The sequence below is a fragment of the Schistocerca gregaria genome, chromosome 2, assembly GCF_023897955.1.
Source record: "Schistocerca gregaria isolate iqSchGreg1 chromosome 2, iqSchGreg1.2, whole genome shotgun sequence".
Classification (NCBI taxonomy): Eukaryota; Metazoa; Arthropoda; class Insecta; order Orthoptera; family Acrididae; genus Schistocerca; species Schistocerca gregaria.
In genome coordinates this window covers 971,612,199-971,630,857 of record NC_064921.1, presented here as the reverse complement: position 1 = coordinate 971,630,857, position 18,659 = coordinate 971,612,199, and the positions used below count along the sequence as shown (strand labels likewise).

The 18,659-nt window shown below is 52.9% G+C and overlaps 1 protein-coding gene across 1 annotated transcript in view; it reads right to left on the bottom strand.

The window, feature by feature from the left end:
* LOC126336074 (ribosome-binding protein 1-like) overlaps nt 1-15,664 on the bottom strand; it is a 118,408-nt gene extending 102,744 nt beyond the window's left edge. Inside the window, exons 1-2 of the mRNA XM_049999553.1 lie at nt 15,477-15,664; nt 4,799-6,548 (exon numbers count right to left, since the gene is read on the bottom strand). Coding sequence (XP_049855510.1) covers nt 4,799-6,548; nt 15,477-15,664 — 1,938 coding nt within the window. The remainder of the gene's footprint in view (nt 1-4,798; nt 6,549-15,476) is intronic.
* Nucleotides 15,665-18,659: the final 2,995 nt, after the last annotated feature.

Sequence of the window (18,659 nt, the reverse complement as noted above, 5' to 3'; positions counted from 1 at the left end):
ACCCTGCTTGAGGCCGCCATACAGCAGGCCTTTCTACGTAACCAGCATTGTCTAGGGGTCTTCTTTGACATTAATAAGGCGTATGACACTACTTGGCGCCGCCTTATCCTCAATCAACTCCATGAGTGGGGCTTTCGTGGCCGTCTCCCCATCTTCATTCGGTCCTTTCTTGTTGTGCTGTTGTTTTCCCTGATCGAGTCGTCAAGTTACGGCTTCCTGCGGCGTTTACCATCCTCGATGCCGAATTGTTTGCAATCTTGCGGGCATTGGACCAGATGAGATGTGTTCCCAGTCTTAAGTTCCTCATCTTTTCTGACTCCCTGAGTGCCCTTAAGACCATGCAACACTTGTACCCAGCGGATACGGTCGTCCAGAACATCCATGATGCCCTACTCCACCTGCAACGGCAGGGGAAGGAGGTTTCTTTCTGCTGGGTGCTGGGGCACGTGGGTATTAGGGGCAACGAACTGGCGGATGTGGCTGCCAAAGATGCATGTTCCCTCCCTCACGTTGTTGAATGTGCCGTCCCCCTCCATGCTGTAACCTCCCTTTTGCGTTTTCGTGTTATGCATCAATGGGAAGAGGAGTGGTTGGCAGTTTCTGACAATAAGCTGCGTCTGGTAAAGGCCACTACGCGACCATGGCGTACGTCCTACCAGTCATACAGGCGGGATGAGGTTCTCCTCACTCGCCTCCGCATTGGACACAGTCCCTTCACGCATGGTTTTTTACTCCGGCGGGAGGACCCCCCAATCTGCAGTGCTTGTGGCGTCCAGATTACTGTCCGCCACATTTTATTTGACTGTCTTTTATTCTCTGACCAGAGGGCGGTGGTTTCCTTGCCACCGGATTTGCCCTCTATTTTGCAAGACGACGCAGCGACTGTGGTTAAGGTCTTACGGTTTTGTGTCCTGTCCAATCTGTTGCCTCGGATTTTAGGGAGAAGGTTTTAATGTGCTGCTGGGTGACTGGCTCACCCAGGTTTTAGGTAAGAGGTCCGCCAGTCACGATTACCTCCTTGTTTCACTTCGGTATCTGTTCTCTCTTCCTTGTGTTTCCTTTCCTTTTTTAGTGTGTTTCTTCTCCTCTTGGTCTTCGAAATGCTCACATACAAAGGCAAAACGTCAGGCCTGTGTCCCCTTGTTCGGTGTCCGTCTTCGTCCCTTCACCGCATGTGTTCCTGTTTCTATGTGTTTGGGCGCTGATGACTACGCTGTTTAGCGCCCGTAAACCACACACACACACACACACACACACACACACACACACACACACACACACACACACACACGGCTTGATGGTTGATGGTTGATGGCTGTGTGGGGTACGCTTATGCTCATGCGGACGATGTCGACCAGCGCTCCTTGCCGGAAGGTTGCAGTGTTTACACCGCAGAACTGACAGCCATGTTTCGTGCCCTTGAGCATATTCGTACCAGCACTGGAGAGTCATTCGTCTTTCGTCATTTGCAGTCACTCGCCAAGTAGTCTGCAGGCTCTTGACAAGTGCTACCCGCCATCCCATTGTTGGTTCCATCCAGGGGGCCATTTACACTCTTGAACAGCATGGTGGTTTAGTGGTGTTCATATAGACCCCGGGACACGTTGGAATCGCAGCGAATGAACTTGCCGACGAGTTGGCCAAAGAGGCAACCATCAAGCAGACGCTGGAGATGGGCCTACCGGCAATTGATCTCCGAAAGATTTTGCACCGTCGAGTCTCTATGATGTGGAGAGACATGAGGTGCAGACAGCGAGCGCCATTCAAGCTACAGCAAGTAAAGGAGACCAAGACTGTGTGGGGTTCCTCCAAGCGGGCCTCTCGCAGGGATTCTGTTGTTCTGTGTAGGCCCTGCATTGGTCACTCTTGGCTGACGCATGGTCATCTGCTGCGTCGAGAGGATCCCCCTCATTGTTGCTGTGATGCAACCCTGATGGTGGCGCATCTGTTGTTGGAATGTCCTCTTTTAACCGCTCTCAGGTGTGCTTTTAATCTCCAGGGTGATGTATCCTGTCTCTCACGTGACAATGTCTCCATGGCAGATCGGGTTTTACGTTTTATTCGCGCAACGGTTTTTATAGCTCAGTTTCATTTTATCACATCGACCTCTTTTGAGCTGTATTTTTAATTAGTTTTCTGTTGTAATTCGAATCCATCCTGATCTTTTAGGTGGAGGTTTTAATGTGTTGCAGAGTGGATGGATCATCCTATTATTTTCGTGATCAGCCAGCCACGATTCTCTGCTGTACAGTTTTAACTCTTTCTGCCTTTCTTCTCTATGTTGTTTTTGTTGCTGTGCTCAGTTTTCTCTGTTTCTTTATTATTGACAGTGGGATTTTCTTCCCTTGGAATTTTTATCTTGTGCTTCGAATGACAAATAGATGGTTTCACTGTGCTCTGTGTGTTAATGAAACAAGGGACCGATGACCTATGCAGTTTGGTCCCTTAAATTCTCAACCAACCAGCATGTTACTCCAAGTTAGGCTTCTGCGAATTACCCCCTGTACTTCCGCTCCATTGAAGAACGGATGGAACGTCGGAACCTTTAGTTTCGCACCTACCATCCAGAATCGTACAATGTTATATTCAGTGAGTGGGAATTTCAGTGCCCTAGCCACTTGCTCTGATACCGCTCCTGGGCCCGACCGGATACACTTTCAGATGCTGAAACGCTTTTCAGTGGACTGCCACAGACGGCTCCTCGACCTTTACAACCGTCTCTGGGTCGAGGGTGAGTATCCGTAACAATGGCGGGAAAGTATTGTTATCCCCATCCTTAAACCAGCAAAGAACGTTGGGAGGTTAATGGGGCGGTAGCAGTCCACTTCCAATTAGCTTGAATGGATGGTGAGCCGGCGTCTGGATTGGGTACTGGAGTCTTGGGGCCTTCTAACTGTCTCAGAGTAAAGGGCGATCCGACAGGGCGCAATCCGCAAGGCGCAGTCTTCGGCTGTAGCGCATGGTTTTCAGTTTTCGGCAGCCAAGACCTGCGTTTTGCATTTCTGCCGGCAACGCACTGTTCACCCGGAGCCGCGGCTTTATCTTGACGGCGAGCTTCTTCCAGTGGTGGAGTCACATAGGTTTTTGGGGGTGGTTTTTGATGCCCGGTTGACTTGGCTGCCTCATATTCGGCAGCTTAAACAGGCGTGTTGGCGGCATCTAAATGCTATGCGATGCCTGAGCCACATCAGGTGGGGCGCTGACCGATCTACTCTCCTATGGCTTTACCAGGCGTTAATCCTGTCCCGTTTTGGACTACTGGAGTCTGGCTTATGGCTCAGCATCCCCATCTGCGTTGCGGGTGCTGGACCCAATCCTCCACGGCGGGATACGCCTTGCCACTGGTGCCTTCCGAACCAGCCCTGTAGACTGCATACTTCTGGGGGCAGGTGTCCCTCCACTGCGGTTACGACGTCAGCAATTACTGGCTGCTTATGCTGCCCATCTGATTAGCTTGCCAGTCATCCATATTATCGTGTCCTGTTCCCGCAGTCAGTCATCCATCTGCCAGAACGTCGGCCCTGTTCAGGTAGTCCGATCGCCGTATGTACCAAACAGCTTCTCTACGGGCTTCGGTGTTACCTACCCCACCTCCTTTCCTGTCCCCTCAGCTTACCCCCACAGTGTGTACCTCGCCCTTGCTTTCGGCTCGACTTGGCACAGGGCCTGAAGGACTCACTCCCTCCGGAGGCCTTCCGATGTCGCTTTTATTCCATACTGGCCACGTATCAGGTCTTTGGCGTTGTCTACACCGACGGTTCGGCGGTTGCTGGTCGTGTCGGTTATGCACTAACACTATGGGACCATTCTCAACAACGTTCGTTGCCGGCTGGCTGTAGTGTTTACACTGCTGAGCTGGTCGCCATCTTTCGTGCCCTAGTGTACAACTGCTCCTGCTCAGGTGAGTCCTTCATTGTTTGTTGAAATTCCCTGAGCGGTTTACGAGCTCTCGACCAGTGTTTCCCTCATTTTCGTTTGGTGATGGGGTATCCAGGAGTCCCTGTATAGTCTCGCCTGTAGCGGCAGGTCTGCGCTCTTTGTTTGGACCCCAGGCCATGTTGGTATACCCGGCAATGAATCTGTTGACCGCCTGGCGAAAGAGGCCACCAATGCGCCATCTCTGGAGATTGGCCTTCCGGCGACTGATTTGCGGGCAGTCTTATGCCGCAAAAACCTCTCGTTTTTAGATGCTGAATGGCGCGGTCTGACCACCCCTAAGAAACTCCGTGCCGTCAAGGACACGACGACTGTGTGGCTCTCCTCCATGCGAGTCTCTCGCAAGGCTTCTGTCGTCCTCGGCGGACTGCGCATTGGGCACACACGTATGACCTGACCCACGGCCACTTACTGCGCCGAGTGGACAGCCGCCCCCCCCCCCACCCCCCCCCCCCCCCCCCCACTTGTATGCGGCTGCGGATTGACATTGACAGTGGCCCATGTTTTGTGGACTGTCCACTTTTATCAGTGCTCAGGCAGACGTTTGCGTTGCCTGACATGCTCTCTGGTATTTTATTAGCTGACTCTGCCATGGTGGAATTGGTTTTGCGTTTTATTCGGGCAGGGAGTTTTTAATCTTTAATCCGAGTGTTAGTTTAAAATCAAAGGCTAAAAGCGAGAATCAAAACATTAAAAACTCAATTTTATAATGTTCTTCGTGTTTTTTTTTCCATGGTCGGTCAACCATCACCACACTGTGTGTTTTAATTGGTTTTGTCTGATCTCATTCAGAGTATTTCATGTCCTGTTTCGTCTGCTGTCTTCCCTGTTGTTCGTTCGCCGTCTCTCCCCCCGCCCCCACTCGCCGCGCCGTCTCTCCCCCCGCCCCCACTCGCCGCGCCGTCTCTCCCCCCGCCCCCACTCGCCGCGCCGTCTCTCCCCCCGCCCCCACTCGCCGCGCCGTCTCTCCCCCCGCCCCCACTCGCCGCGCCGTCTCTCCCCCCGCCCCCACTCGCCGCGCCGTCTCTCCCCCCGCCCCCACTCGCCGCGCCGTCTCTCCCCCCGCCCCCACTCGCCGCGCCGTCTCTCCCCCCGCCCCCACTCGCCGCGCCGTCTCTCCCCCCGCCCCCACTCGCCGCGCCGTCTCTCCCCCCGCCCCCACTCGCCGCGCCGTCTCTCCCCCCGCCCCCACTCGCCGCGCCGTCTCTCCCCCCGCCCCCACTCGCCGCGCCGTCTCTCCCCCCGCCCCCACTCGCCGCGCCGTCTCTCCCCCCGCCCCCACTCGCCGCGCCGTCTCTCCCCCCGCCCCCACTCGCCGCGCCGTCTCTCCCCCCGCCCCCACTCGCCGCGCCGTCTCTCCCCCCGCCCCCACTCGCCGCGCCGTCTCTCCCCCCGCCCCCACTCGCCGCGCCGTCTCTCCCCCCGCCCCCACTCGCCGCGCCGTCTCTCCCCCCGCCCCCACTCGCCGCGCCGTCTCTCCCCCCGCCCCCACTCGCCGCGCCGTCTCTCCCCCCGCCCCCACTCGCCGCGCCGTCTCTCCCCCCGCCCCCACTCGCCGCGCCGTCTCTCCCCCCGCCCCCACTCGCCGCGCCGTCTCTCCCCCCGCCCCCACTCGCCGCGCCGTCTCTCCCCCCGCCCCCACTCGCCGCGCCGTCTCTCCCCCCGCCCCCACTCGCCGCGCCGTCTCTCCCCCCGCCCCCACTCGCCGCGCCGTCTCTCCCCCCGCCCCCACTCGCCGCGCCGTCTCTCCCCCCGCCCCCACTCGCCGCGCCGTCTCTCCCCCCGCCCCCACTCGCCGCGCCGTCTCTCCCCCCGCCCCCACTCGCCGCGCCGTCTCTCCCCCCGCCCCCACTCGCCGCGCCGTCTCTCCCCCCGCCCCCACTCGCCGCGCCGTCTCTCCCCCCGCCCCCACTCGCCGCGCCGTCTCTCCCCCCGCCCCCACTCGCCGCGCCGTCTCTCCCCCCGCCCCCACTCGCCGCGCCGTCTCTCCCCCCGCCCCCACTCGCCGCGCCGTCTCTCCCCCCGCCCCCACTCGCCGCGCCGTCTCTCCCCCCGCCCCCACTCGCCGCGCCGTCTCTCCCCCCGCCCCCACTCGCCGCGCCGTCTCTCCCCCCGCCCCCACTCGCCGCGCCGTCTCTCCCCCCGCCCCCACTCGCCGCGCCGTCTCTCCCCCCGCCCCCACTCGCCGCGCCGTCTCTCCCCCCGCCCCCACTCGCCGCGCCGTCTCTCCCCCCGCCCCCACTCGCCGCGCCGTCTCTCCCCCCGCCCCCACTCGCCGCGCCGTCTCTCCCCCCGCCCCCACTCGCCGCGCCGTCTCTCCCCCCGCCCCCACTCGCCGCGCCGTCTCTCCCCCCGCCCCCACTCGCCGCGCCGTCTCTCCCCCCGCCCCCACTCGCCGCGCCGTCTCTCCCCCCGCCCCCACTCGCCGCGCCGTCTCTCCCCCCGCCCCCACTCGCCGCGCCGTCTCTCCCCCCGCCCCCACTCGCCGCGCCGTCTCTCCCCCCGCCCCCACTCGCCGCGCCGTCTCTCCCCCCGCCCCCACTCGCCGCGCCGTCTCTCCCCCCGCCCCCACTCGCCGCGCCGTCTCTCCCCCCGCCCCCACTCGCGCCTTTCTAAAGAGACGTCGTTCCGAGAATGTTGTTCCAAATTTGGCTAAGGTTATGCATCACATCGATTCTGCAACAGCTAAGAGAATCACGAAACGAGCCTGCCGCGCATTGGTACGTGAGAGAGTGAGAAATTCCTGTGAGGTAAACTCAAGGCTCTGGCGGATGAATTTCAAACTACATTTGCAACTGGCTAGTAATTTCACTTTTTCCTGAGATGGTATTGATGGTGTCACCTGAGTTGCAGCTGATTCCGCCCACAAGAAGGCAAACCATCCCTGCAGGTTCCGTGCAACACAAATCAATTTGTGTGGCATGGTGTTGAGTGATTATGCGGTCTCTGTTTTGCAGAAAGGTCTCAACTTCGCTCCCACCCAAAAGTTTACTTCGGTCATAGAAATTGTTAGTGCTGTTAAACAGGTTGCAGCTCAACTTCCGCCTGAATTAGCTAAGGAAATACGTCGTCAAACTTGTCGTACGTCGACGAAATTCAAGCCGATAGTCAAATATCACCAGTAAGAAGAGGGCAGACATTCGTGATCTCATCCCCCTGCGGGTTCGGGGGTAAGAATAGGCCCGTGGTATTTCTGCCTGTTGTAAGAGGCGACTAAAAGGAGTCTCAAAAGTTTCGGCCTTATGTCATGGTCACCTCTTGGGTTTGACCTGCCATTTTCAAAATTTCCGTTGTTAGTGCGTGCCATTTGGGGAAGGACGCCTTATGTGGTGTTTTTCTTAAGGTCCATCGTGCACCTCCATCTTGCATGCTATCTATTGTCGTGTGGCGGGATTTACACCCCATGTCTTCTGGATTGCCTCCTCGTCTTGTGCACAATCCCCTTCTTATCGCCCACGACAACTGTGGACCGTTTCAACACCTAAAATCCAGCACGGTAGCCAGTCCGTTGTGGTGGGGTCGTCATGTACCCTGTTGGTGGTAGCCCCTTGACCACGCAGGGATCGCACTACAGGTGCCAGAGCTGTTTACTCCCCATGCATGCCAAGGAGTATGTGCCCATCTTGTCTGGGGCACGGGGACTCCGGAAAATGGGATATCGGCCAGATATCCGTTGCTTTGGCTGGGTGGCGCCCTTGGGGAGAGCCCTCGTTCGGAGTAGGTGGCATTTGGGTGGATGTGGCGCAATGAAGCGCAATAAATCACACGAAGCTTGTGGTCGCACTGCCATAAGCGTCTGTAAGGGAGGCAGAATTGAATTTGACGCTGCTCAATATGACCCTCAGTCGTTCCCCTCATTGGATGCGCCTTGGGAGGGCCGCAGATCTAGTGCCAAGCTGGAGCCTTATGTACCACAATACCTTGTCTGCAGCAGGACTGATGGTGACTCCATCCTTTCGACAAAGCCTCTGTTTTTTGTGGAACACCTGGAGGATAAGTTTGGGAAGTGGCGGGGTTGTCTAAAATGAGGAATGGGTCCATTCTCCTCAAGACGTCGTCCCCAGCCCAGTCACGGGCGTTGCTCTTGTGTGATAAGCTGGGAGAAGTCCCTGTTACCGTCACTCCCCACAGTAGCTTAAATATGGTCCAGGGGATTATTTACCATCGCGACCTCTTGTTACAATCCGACGACGAGCTGAGAGCTGACTTGGAACGACGTGGTGTGCATTTTGTCCGTCGTGTGCACAGAGGACCCAAGACCAACAGGGTGGCCACCGGTGCCTTTATCTTGGCCTTTGAGGGTGCTTTACTGCCTGAGAAGGTCAAGGTAATGGTTTACCATTGTGACATGAAGCCATACTTCCTCCCCCGATGCGGTGCTTCCAGTGCTGGAAGTTTGGGCATATATCCTCCCGTTGCCCATCCAGCGCCAGATGTCGAGATTGCGGACGCCCCTCGCATCCCGATTCTCCATGTGTGCCTCCACCAGTCGGTGTCAACTGTGGGGAGCACCACTCTCCATGCTCGCCGTACTGCTCCGTTCTTCATGAGGAGTGGAAGATAATGGAATTTAAGACCCTGGACCGGCTTACTTATCGCAAGGCAAAACTGAAATTTGAAAGGTTGCATCCTGTCCCACTTCGAACATCCTATGCTGCAGCCACGTTATCGTCGGCCTTGCGGGCGGCAGTTGTTGCTTCATCTGTGCCACCTTCAGTGGGCCCTCGGGGCCATACATCTGTCTGCCCCGCTTGTGTCTGGGGGCAAGCCTTCCTCTTTTGCCCCCTTAGCAGTTGGGGGCAAACCCCTTCTGTCACTCCCCCGCACATGCTTCGGGAGTGACATCTGCTCAAAAACCAGGGGGCTCGATGAGTCCCCCATCCCCTCCTTCAACGCCGGCGTTGCCTCTGCCAGTTCCTCTCTCCCAGAAAGGGTTCCTCGGGGCCCTCCCTTCATCAGTTTCTTCTCCTACCCAGCCGGATGTCAGCCAGTGGCTGAAGGTTCCGCCACCTGCTGGTCGTAGGACTTCTGCGTCGTCGTCAGCCTCCGACAGTCCTTCAAAGAAACTCTCCCAGCCCTCTAAGCCAAAGGACAGACACGAGAAGAAGAAACGGAACGTGTCCAAGGACGACGACGCTCCGGCAGTTTCAGTACCACCTGCTGTACATAGTTCTGGCTCTGGGGATGAGGTGGAGATTCTCGCCTCTGCCGTGGATCTCGCCTTCACGGAACCCTCAGGGGCCTCTTCTACGGACACAGCTGACTCTTGCCCGGTGGCGGCCTTGACTCTGAGGCGCCGTCTGCCTCTTAGTCGCCTTCACGCCCTCCCAGTCCCTTCCTGCTTCCATTCTCCAATGGAATTGCGGCGGTTATTTCCGCCACCTGCCTGAGCTCCGGATGCTTCTGTTTCGCCTGTTCTCTGCATTGCTCTTCAGGAAACTTCGCTTCCAGCAATGCAGACCCCTGCCCTTCACGGTTATCTACAAAAACCGCACTGCCTGTCAACGAACGTCAGGTGGAGATTGCCTCTTTGTTCACCACTCTGTCTGTAGCTCGCCAGTACCCCTTCAGACGCTTTTAGAGGCTGTCGCTGTCAGGATTGAGTTCTCGCCGGCTATTACTGTTTGCTCTGTTTACGTTCCTCTGGATGGGGAACTCCCCCGACATGTCTTGGCTGCGGTGCTGGCTCAACTCCCGCCACCATTCCTGCTTCTGGGCGATTTCAATGCCCACAACCCTCTATGGGGTGGGACTGTCTCCGACGACCGCTGTCGTGCCGTGGAGCATGTGTTGGCTGAGCTGGTCCTTAGCCTCTTGAACACCGGTGCTCCCACGCATTTCAGTGTGGCCCATGGCTCGTTCTCAGCCATCGATCTCTCTCTTTGCAGCCCCGGACTTGTCCCATCCCTTCACTGGAGAGTGCATCCTGACCTGTGTGGTAGTGACCATTTTACCACCTATTTGTCACTGCCCCAGTGTCATTCTTCTGGGCGCCTGCCCCGCTGGGCTCTCAACAGGGCTGACTGGCCGGCTTTTTCTTCCGCTGCCACCATTGCTTCTCCGCCACAGGGTGACATTGACGAGGTGGTCCGTGTTTTGACCACGTCAATTGTTTCTGCGGCCAAGACTGCCAACCCCCGCTCTTCTGGACTCCCTCGGAGGAAGGCTGTCCCCTGGTGGTCGCTGGACATTGCTGAGGCTATTCTCTCTCCAGCGTGATAGGCGGCACCCGTCTCTGGAGACCCTCATAGCCTTTAAGAAGCTCCGTGCCTTGTCCTGTCATCTTATTGCACGGCGTAAGCAGGAGTGTTGGGAGAGGTATGTTTCATCCTTGGGCTCCCGTATCTCTCCGTCGCTCGTGTGGTACCGCATCCGGTGGATTTATGGATACTAGACCCCTATGGGTGTCCCTGGAATCTCCCAGGACGGCGCTGTCTGCACTGACGTTGCCGCCATTGCTGACCACCTTGCCACACACTTTGCTACAGGCTCTGCGACTGCTGCTTACCCCCTGCCTTTCGCTCTCTAAAGGAGCGCGCCGAGCGGACGCCGTTATCATTACACACATATCGAGAGGGAATTCTTCGCTGCTCTCGCCGATTGCCCTGATACGGCACCAGGACCGGACTGCATCCACGCGCAGATGCTGAACCATCTCTCCAGGGACTGCCAGAGACACATCCTCACCATCTTTAACTGCATTTGGAACGAGGCCGTGATCCCGTCACAATGGCGAGAGGGTGTTATCGTCCCCATCTTGAAGCCCGGTGCGGACCCTCTGGCGGTGGACAGCTATCGTCCCATTACCCTCACCAAAGTTTTGTGCAAATTGCCAGGGAGGTTTCCGTCAAGGCCAGTCTGCTGCGGACAATTTGGTGCGGCTGGAATCTGCTATCCGTATGGCCTTTTCCGGCCGTCAGCATCTCGTTGCTGTATTTTTTGATCTGTGGAAGGCATATGACACAACATGGAGGCATAACATCCTTGCTACGTTGCGTGAGTGGGGTCTTCAAAACTTCTTATTGCGCCGCTCTTTCCGGGTGCAAGGCGGTGCCGCCTCTAGTTCATCTTATATACAGGAAAATGGGGTCCCGCATGGCTCGGTGTTCAGCGTTTCCTTATTTCTAGTGGCCATTAATGGCCTGGTTGCAGCAGTGGGGTCGTCGGTGTCTCCTTTGTATGCCGACGACTTCTGCATCTCATTGAGCTCAACGACTACAGGAGTCGCCGAACGCAGGCTGCAAGCAGCCGTTCGCAAGGCGGCATCATGGGCTCTGACTCATGGATTTCAGTTCTCTGCGGCCAAGACTCGAGTTATGCACTTCTGCAGGCGTCGGACGGTCCATCCTCATCCGGAACTTTACCTCGACGGTCACCTAGCCTCTTCTTAGGACTCGTCTTTGATGCCCGGCTCACATGGGTTCCTCATATTACTCAGCTGAAGCAGAAGTGCTGGCGTCACCTCAACGCCCTCTGCTGCCTGAGCCATGCATCTTGGGGTGCAGATCGCAGCACGCTGTTGAGATTGTACAAAGCCCTTGTGCAGTCCAGGCTTCATTATGGGAGCCTGGCCTATAGGTCTGCATCACCCTCAGTGTTGACGTTGGTGGACCCTATATACCACTGTGGGGTTCGGCTTGCAACTGGCGCTTTCCGTACGAGCCCCGTGGATAGTCTACTGGTGGAGGCTGGGGTTCCCCCGCTGCGGATTCGCCGCCACCGACTGCTCTCCGACTATGCCGTCCACGTGCAGTGCTCACCGGGCCATCCCAATCATCGCCTGCTTTTCCCTGCCAGGGTCCTCCCTCTGTCCGACCGGCGACTTAGGTCTGGGCTTTCCATTGCTGTCCGCGTCCAGTCCCTGCTGTCTGAACTGGGGTCGTTCCCTCTTCTGCCGCCCTTCCGGGCCCGTGCACCCACGCCTCCCTGGTGTATCACCCGTCCGTACGTCCCCCAAGGACTCGGTTCCACATGTGGCCCACCGTCACCGTTTTCTTGCGCTCCTCGCCTCATTTTCAGGCTGTGAGCCTATCTACAGTGATAGTTCCCTGGTGTATGGTCGTACTGCCTACGCTTTTGCTCACGCTGCCAATGCTGAAAAGCGCTCCTTGCCGGCTGGCTGCAGTATTTTTACTGCGGAGCTGGTGGCCATATTGCGCGCCCTTGAGCGTATGCGTTCCTGCTCAGGTACGTCCATCATCATCTGCAGTGACTCCCTGAGCAGCCTCCAGGCTATCGACTGCTGCTATTCCTCTTCTCCTCTGGTATAATTTTTTGCCATTACCCGCTCTGGTCGTTCGGTGGTCTTTGTTTGGACGCCTGGTCACGTTGGCATCCCGGGGAATGAATGTGTCGACAGGCTGGCCGAAGGGGCGATCGACGCCCCCACTTTGGAGATCGGCCTCCCGGCTTGTGATCTGCAGCTGGCGTTGCGCCATAAGGTGCTTCAGATGTTGCGTGACGAGTGGCGTAGCCTGACTTCGCCGAATAAAGTGCGGGATGTTAAGGAGACGACTGATGTGTGGCGGTCCTCTCTGCGGGCTTCTTGCAGGGACTCTGTCATCCTGTGTCGGCTCCGCATCGGCCGTACCTACCTGACGCACGAATATCTTTTGCGTCAGGAGGATCCCCCCCCCCCCCCCCCCCTGTGTCAGTGTGTGTCCCGGTTGACAGTCGCCCACATTTTGTTGGAGTGTCCCCGACTGCGCACCCTCTGGCAGACTTTTAATCTCCCGGGCACGTTGCCTTTGGTTTTATGCGACGATGCCTCCATGGCTGACGACGTTTTAAATTTTATCTGTGGTAGTCCTTTTTATGGTTCCATTTAGGGGGACCTGCCCCTTTCCCTTTCTGTGTATCTAGTCCTCGAGTCTCTCATTGGTTGCAGATATTAATGTGTGTATTCAGATGGTTGACTCTTTCCCAATTTTTGTTCCCATGGTCAGTAAACCAGTCTCTGACCATCTCCTTTTCTTCCGTTTCTTTCTGTCCAGTGTTTGTCTGTACTCTTCTTGTCTGTAGTGTTCGCTGCCATATTGGTGATCTTTCAGTGACTGGGGGGTGGGGCGTCTCCCCTCCCCCTTGGGGTTTTACCTGTTCCGTAAATTTTTGTTTCGCCTGTTTTTGGAATGGGGGACTGATGACCTTAGCTTTTTAGTCCCCCTTAAACATCCCAACTAACACCACCACCACCACCACCATAAAATCAGAGCTCGAACAGAAACGGTTAGGTGTTGGTTTTTCCCGCGCCCTGTTCGGTATTGGAATGGTAGAGAGATAGTAAGATTGTGGTTCGATGAACCCTTTGCCAAGTACTTAAATGTGAATTTCTGAGTAATAATGTAGATGTAGATGTAAGCCACTTATGAAGATTGGAATATCATAACCTGACTCCAGTCCGTGTTACCCCACAGAGTTTTTGGGATTTGGGATGCTGAATGGCGCAGCTTGGATACGCTCAATATACTCCGTGCCATCAAGGAGAGCGCAAATAATTGGAAGGCTTCTATGCTGGCTTATCGCAGGCACACTGTTGTCCTCTGCCGCCTTAGCCATGTGTCAGCCAAGTGTGGCCGACGCGATCTTCTTCGGTTGGAGGTCCCAAAAGGTTGTCGCTGCAGTTCCCATTTGACAGTGGCCCAGATTTTGGTGGACTGTCCACTTCTCGCCGCTCTGAGACGAAATTTTAATCTCCCGGACTCCCTTCCATCTGTTTTAGGGGACGATGCCTCCATGGCTGACTTGGTTTCACTTTCACTACGTGACGATGGTTTTTATTATTTGGTTTAAGATTTATTTCTTGTATTTCGTCTCCCAGTGCTTTCTACCATATTCCATTTAGGTTGGCGATTTTAATGTGTTGCAGAGTGTCTGCCTTACCCCTTTTTATCATTTCGATCAGGCTGCCCAGGTCATCTGCTTTACTATTTTAAGCTCTTCTGTCTGTTTCTTGTATGTCTGTTTTTCGTCTTGGCTTCCGCTGCCCCTGGTGTGTATAGTTTTTTTCTTTTTGTCCCTCTCGGACTTCTCCCCAAGATACGACTGGAAATAATTTTCAAATCTAAGGGATGTCGCCCAGCTCCCTAATAATTCAGGAAACAAAGTAACTTCGAAAAAAGGTGCAATGTAATAGATCTGACTTTTATATAACTAAAGCGACCTTAAAAGTACTTCATTAATGTCTTTCCATCTTTCTTCCTTTTTATCTTCTGAAACAGTTGCTTGAAATGCAATATGCAGATATTTTGAAGATAATTGACATACTGCAGCAACAACTCAAAGTAATTTACTTAAACAGTGTAAACATCAGAGGCATTCAGTGAGAATTAGTAGCTTACATAATTTGCACTACTAGCTGGTTCCCATTTGAATGAAAATGTGTACTTGTATCAACATTTCTGATGGTTAAATTGTGATGGTGCTGATTCATCAGAGACTGATGGAAGACATCAACAATACACTAACAAGACGAGGAAAAAATATACATATTCAGTCCTTAAATGTACAATATCTTTCTTTAAACGCTTGCTAATCTTTAGCTTACTGACAGCTTATTCTCAACTCTGATAGGACTCGTGTACTACGTTCTGTTACAATCTGCACTTTGCACACTAGTAATCTTCAGAGAGTGAATGACTGTGATTCCAGACACATGCAATCGTTTGCTGGCTTGTTCTGTTATATACAATAATCTCCTGTGCTCAGTAATAATAAATAGTATTTATATATGAAGGAGGCTGACAGGCATAATCTGATAAAAATACAAGAAACAGCATTTCACTTACTCTACATTCTGATCATATTGCACACAGTAACTATGACGGTTCCGATAGTATGCACAACAGTTTACTATTTACATTCTCTGTTTGCATACCCACCGTCAGCTTTGAAAACTAATGATACTGAGTCATACCAGAACGATAAATCTATTCGGAAAATTTCTCTGTATGCAAAATTTTTTATTTGGAGGGTATAGTCTAGATTTACAAATATTCTGCTAAATGTTCATCGTAAGTATTTAACAAAACAACACAGATAAGATATTCTGAAAGACATACTCTAAAATGTTCACTCGAAACATGGTTCCGTTGTAAGATTTTTGCTTGTGGGATCAAAATAGCCTGCTCATAGTACATATATCATTATCATAAATAGTGGAGAACCTATGAGGCTCAGTCCTCAGGTGTTGAATGAATGCTTCTTGTGGCAGCACTTCACATTTATGAGAGCTTGTTTGAACATCATTTTCATCACTGTGTGGGGACTCAAACAATGCGTCTGGATATTTTAGAGGTGCACATACTTTAGTCTCTTCTGGCTGGTAAGCCCGTTTGACACATACTACCATATTAGCGCCCCAAGCTTCCCACATTGATTCTATGTGACCAATGTAAAAAGTATGGACTATCAGGCCTTAAAGTTAACAGAAATACTGCAGTCATCAACTCTGATACCCTCTCTGCCACATTGAATAGCTTTGTAGAAATCTTTACGTCCTCGTTTCCTACCTTCAGGTCCCTTGACACACCTTTCTGACTAACGCCGCAGCTGTCTGGCCTGCAGGAATGCTGCCATTTTGCTTCAGCTCTCTTCTGATGGCTGTCCTCGTTTGTACTGCCTCTGTGGCTGTCACCAGTGGTACTTCCACTTCTTGTTCCAACACCACTTTCACATGCATCACCAGATGCAGCAACAACTGTTTCTTGACACTTATCTGGATACTTGCCATTGGTGCAACTCAGGCCTTATCTGGCGATGGGATTCCACTTGCATCTATCTGTACTGGTGTGGCTTTATTTTGAGGTCCAGTCACTGCCTGAGTCCCTTCTGTGTCGGTGTCTTGTACGTCCATGTCGGCGGTGATGTCTCTTATGTCGACAATGTTCTTCGCACTTCTTCGGTGCCTCCCCTTTCGCCATAAAAACACCAACAATGCACAATAAACGCTTAAATTTATCGCGACATCTCTTTTTAAACCTTCGGCTTTCTCTAAGACTGTTACTGTTGTGCAACATAAAGTAACGTGGACCGAGATCATTTTTGAGCAGTGGCAGTTTCATCTGTAGTAGTTCCAGCATCAGGATGCTTTGATGTAATTTCTCACTGCTCCTGCAATTGTGCGTTGACCTACTGTGTGTCCACAGTTGATCAGCATTTTCCTTTATCATTTCTAGTAATTCTGCTAGGCAGATCAGTTTTTGGTGTGACTATAGTCACCATTTTTTTACTAGTAACGGATGTTCTGTCATTACTTACTCGGCGGTCTTTTGAATGCCTCTCACAGCATATTCCAGAATGCCGTCGACGTCTTCTTCCTAAGCTCAGAAGAGGGTTTTGATCGCTCTCAACAATGGGATAGTCAGGTGGCAGCAATTGTGTATCATCTATTTTGTTAGAACCATTGTCACAATCTTCAAATTGAAAGCTATCAAATTGTCAGGGAAGCTCAGAGTCTTTCTATACCCAGGTACTGTGGCACCACCATCCATTCCAAAGATAATGCTGGCACCAATAGGCACAAAGTCGAGTTGTATCAGAAGGCAGGTCCGCGGTTTTGGACGGCCGCACCTCTAGCATCGCATCCTTTAGCACTTTCTCCCAGCTCTAAATCTACTGACGGTTCCCACGTTCTACGTCCAAAAACACACCGTATGTGTTAAGTGGACGGAATGCACTTACAGTGCCAGCATAAAAAGAACTAATGATGCAGTGAGAACCCGCTGCTTGTGTGTACTTAAGTGTGAAGCTGTCAGCAAACTGGATGGTTGTGGAGATGTGCTGCTGTAAACACTGAGTGGTAAATTTTATTCTGTCTCGCTAGCAGAGTTAGTTGCAGGAAGATCAGTAACCTGCCGAGTGACCTTTTCTGTTCCTGCTGTACATCTGTTCCTTTCCTGCCGTTTTGTAATAATTCCATTTCGACTTTTGTTTCAACTAGTACCGTGAGCTACACGTTTTGCAGTTTTTTCCCTTTGCATCACCACTACTTAATTTCCTTTTTGGCTGATGTCCCTCCAGAACTTCCATTTTGAACTGTTTTGACAGGCAATTTGTCATTCTTCTCACTTTCGTTCACTCATGGAATTTATTTCACTTATTGTTTGCTCATTGGTGACCTCATGTTTTCTGATTCCCACTGTAAATCATTTTCGTTATCATTATCCTTATTCCCTTCGCCATTATCATCTGCCCACAGCGAGGTTTCCATTTCAGCTTCAGCCTACAGATTTGGTCTTATCTTTGTCTTGTGGCCAGTTACAGGCAGTTTTTTGACTGTCTAAGCCATATGCGCAGCAGTTCCGTTTTGTTCTTTGGAACTAACTAAAGCGCTATCAAGCCTTGGGTATGATAATAAAAAGACCATTCTTTGTTTCTGCTTTCTTTGCTACTATCATTTGTGTGGTCTCAACTTTCCCATGATCAAGCAAATGTTTATTTTGGCCTACCAACGTCTCGCTTCTTTGATGAAGGTAAAACTAGAGTAGTAGTGTGGGGCGGCGGGTGGAATAATAGAATAAATGTTTTTTATTTATGCTGTTGTTTGCCCTTCTCATCACTGGCGCTCTAACTACAATATTGGCAACCAGAAAGTGATAAGCAAAACGTGAAACCTGTAATTAGAATTCCTAGTGCCCACTTCATCTGTGAAATACGTTTATAGCTACAGCATATAGCTCTGAGGAATTAGGAGATCGTCTGGGATTCATAATCAAAAAGCATTCTCTCTAAAATGTTCACTATATTGTGAAAGTCATAGGCCAAAAGAAACCACTCAATCCAACTACCAGAGCAGTTCTGAGTCGAATGCGCTGATGCAAGTATAACTTCTCAAATTAAATTCCCTCAGGGGGCTCAGCATTTGTTTGCTGGGTACGGGCTTGGCGCACCTGGGGCCGCGAGCTGTGGACTGGTGTGCGCCGCCAGTCTGCTGATACCGTAAGCTCTGGGCATGCTTCAGCGACCACCGTTTGGCGCAACGGTGGAACGTTGTGTGTCTTAGGGACCGGGATCTTGGCTTGGTTACCTGGATCGCGAGGACGGTACATACCTCTATAAAAAAAAAAACCTTCAATCTTGAGGTGTGCTGCGCACCGATAAGATGCATGGCTGTTGAGGTGGAACAGTCGTTAGCGTGCAACATCTGGGGAACCTGCCGCGCCTCAGTTGCACAAGGCTTATCCAGGCATACGGGGCTCTGTCTGGATGGACGTAAGTTTCCCTAGCTGCTCGTGGGACGACCATGACTGCCGCGAATTCTTCCTCTTTTCCTCCTTCTAATTTTTGGCTGGCCAGTGGGATGGGTGGACCGCTGGTAGGCACTACCCCCCAATCCAACAAGAGGGCTAGGTTAGCCACTCCTCCTGACTACGGCGTCAGTAAACGTACAGCAGTTCAGAGTAACAGAGCACATACTGAAAACCAGAATGTGTTTTTAATTATAAAGCAGAAAGAGGGTTCCTTTGAAATGTTTCGCCATTCTATATCCAAAAGGGTCTAGAAGGAATAGCTGGAACTTTGAACAAGTAGTGTCCCATTCCGTAAACGCTTCACTGATTTTAAACATCAACTGCTCAGCAAGCAGTTAACCTTCAAACACCTAAAAGCTTGGGGGAAAACACTATCGATACAGAGCTTCACACCACCCTGAACTCCAGTAAGAGTGTTGTTACCTGTAGGGATCTTGTTCTGAACGTCAACAATTACCTCCTGAGCCCACTCACTCT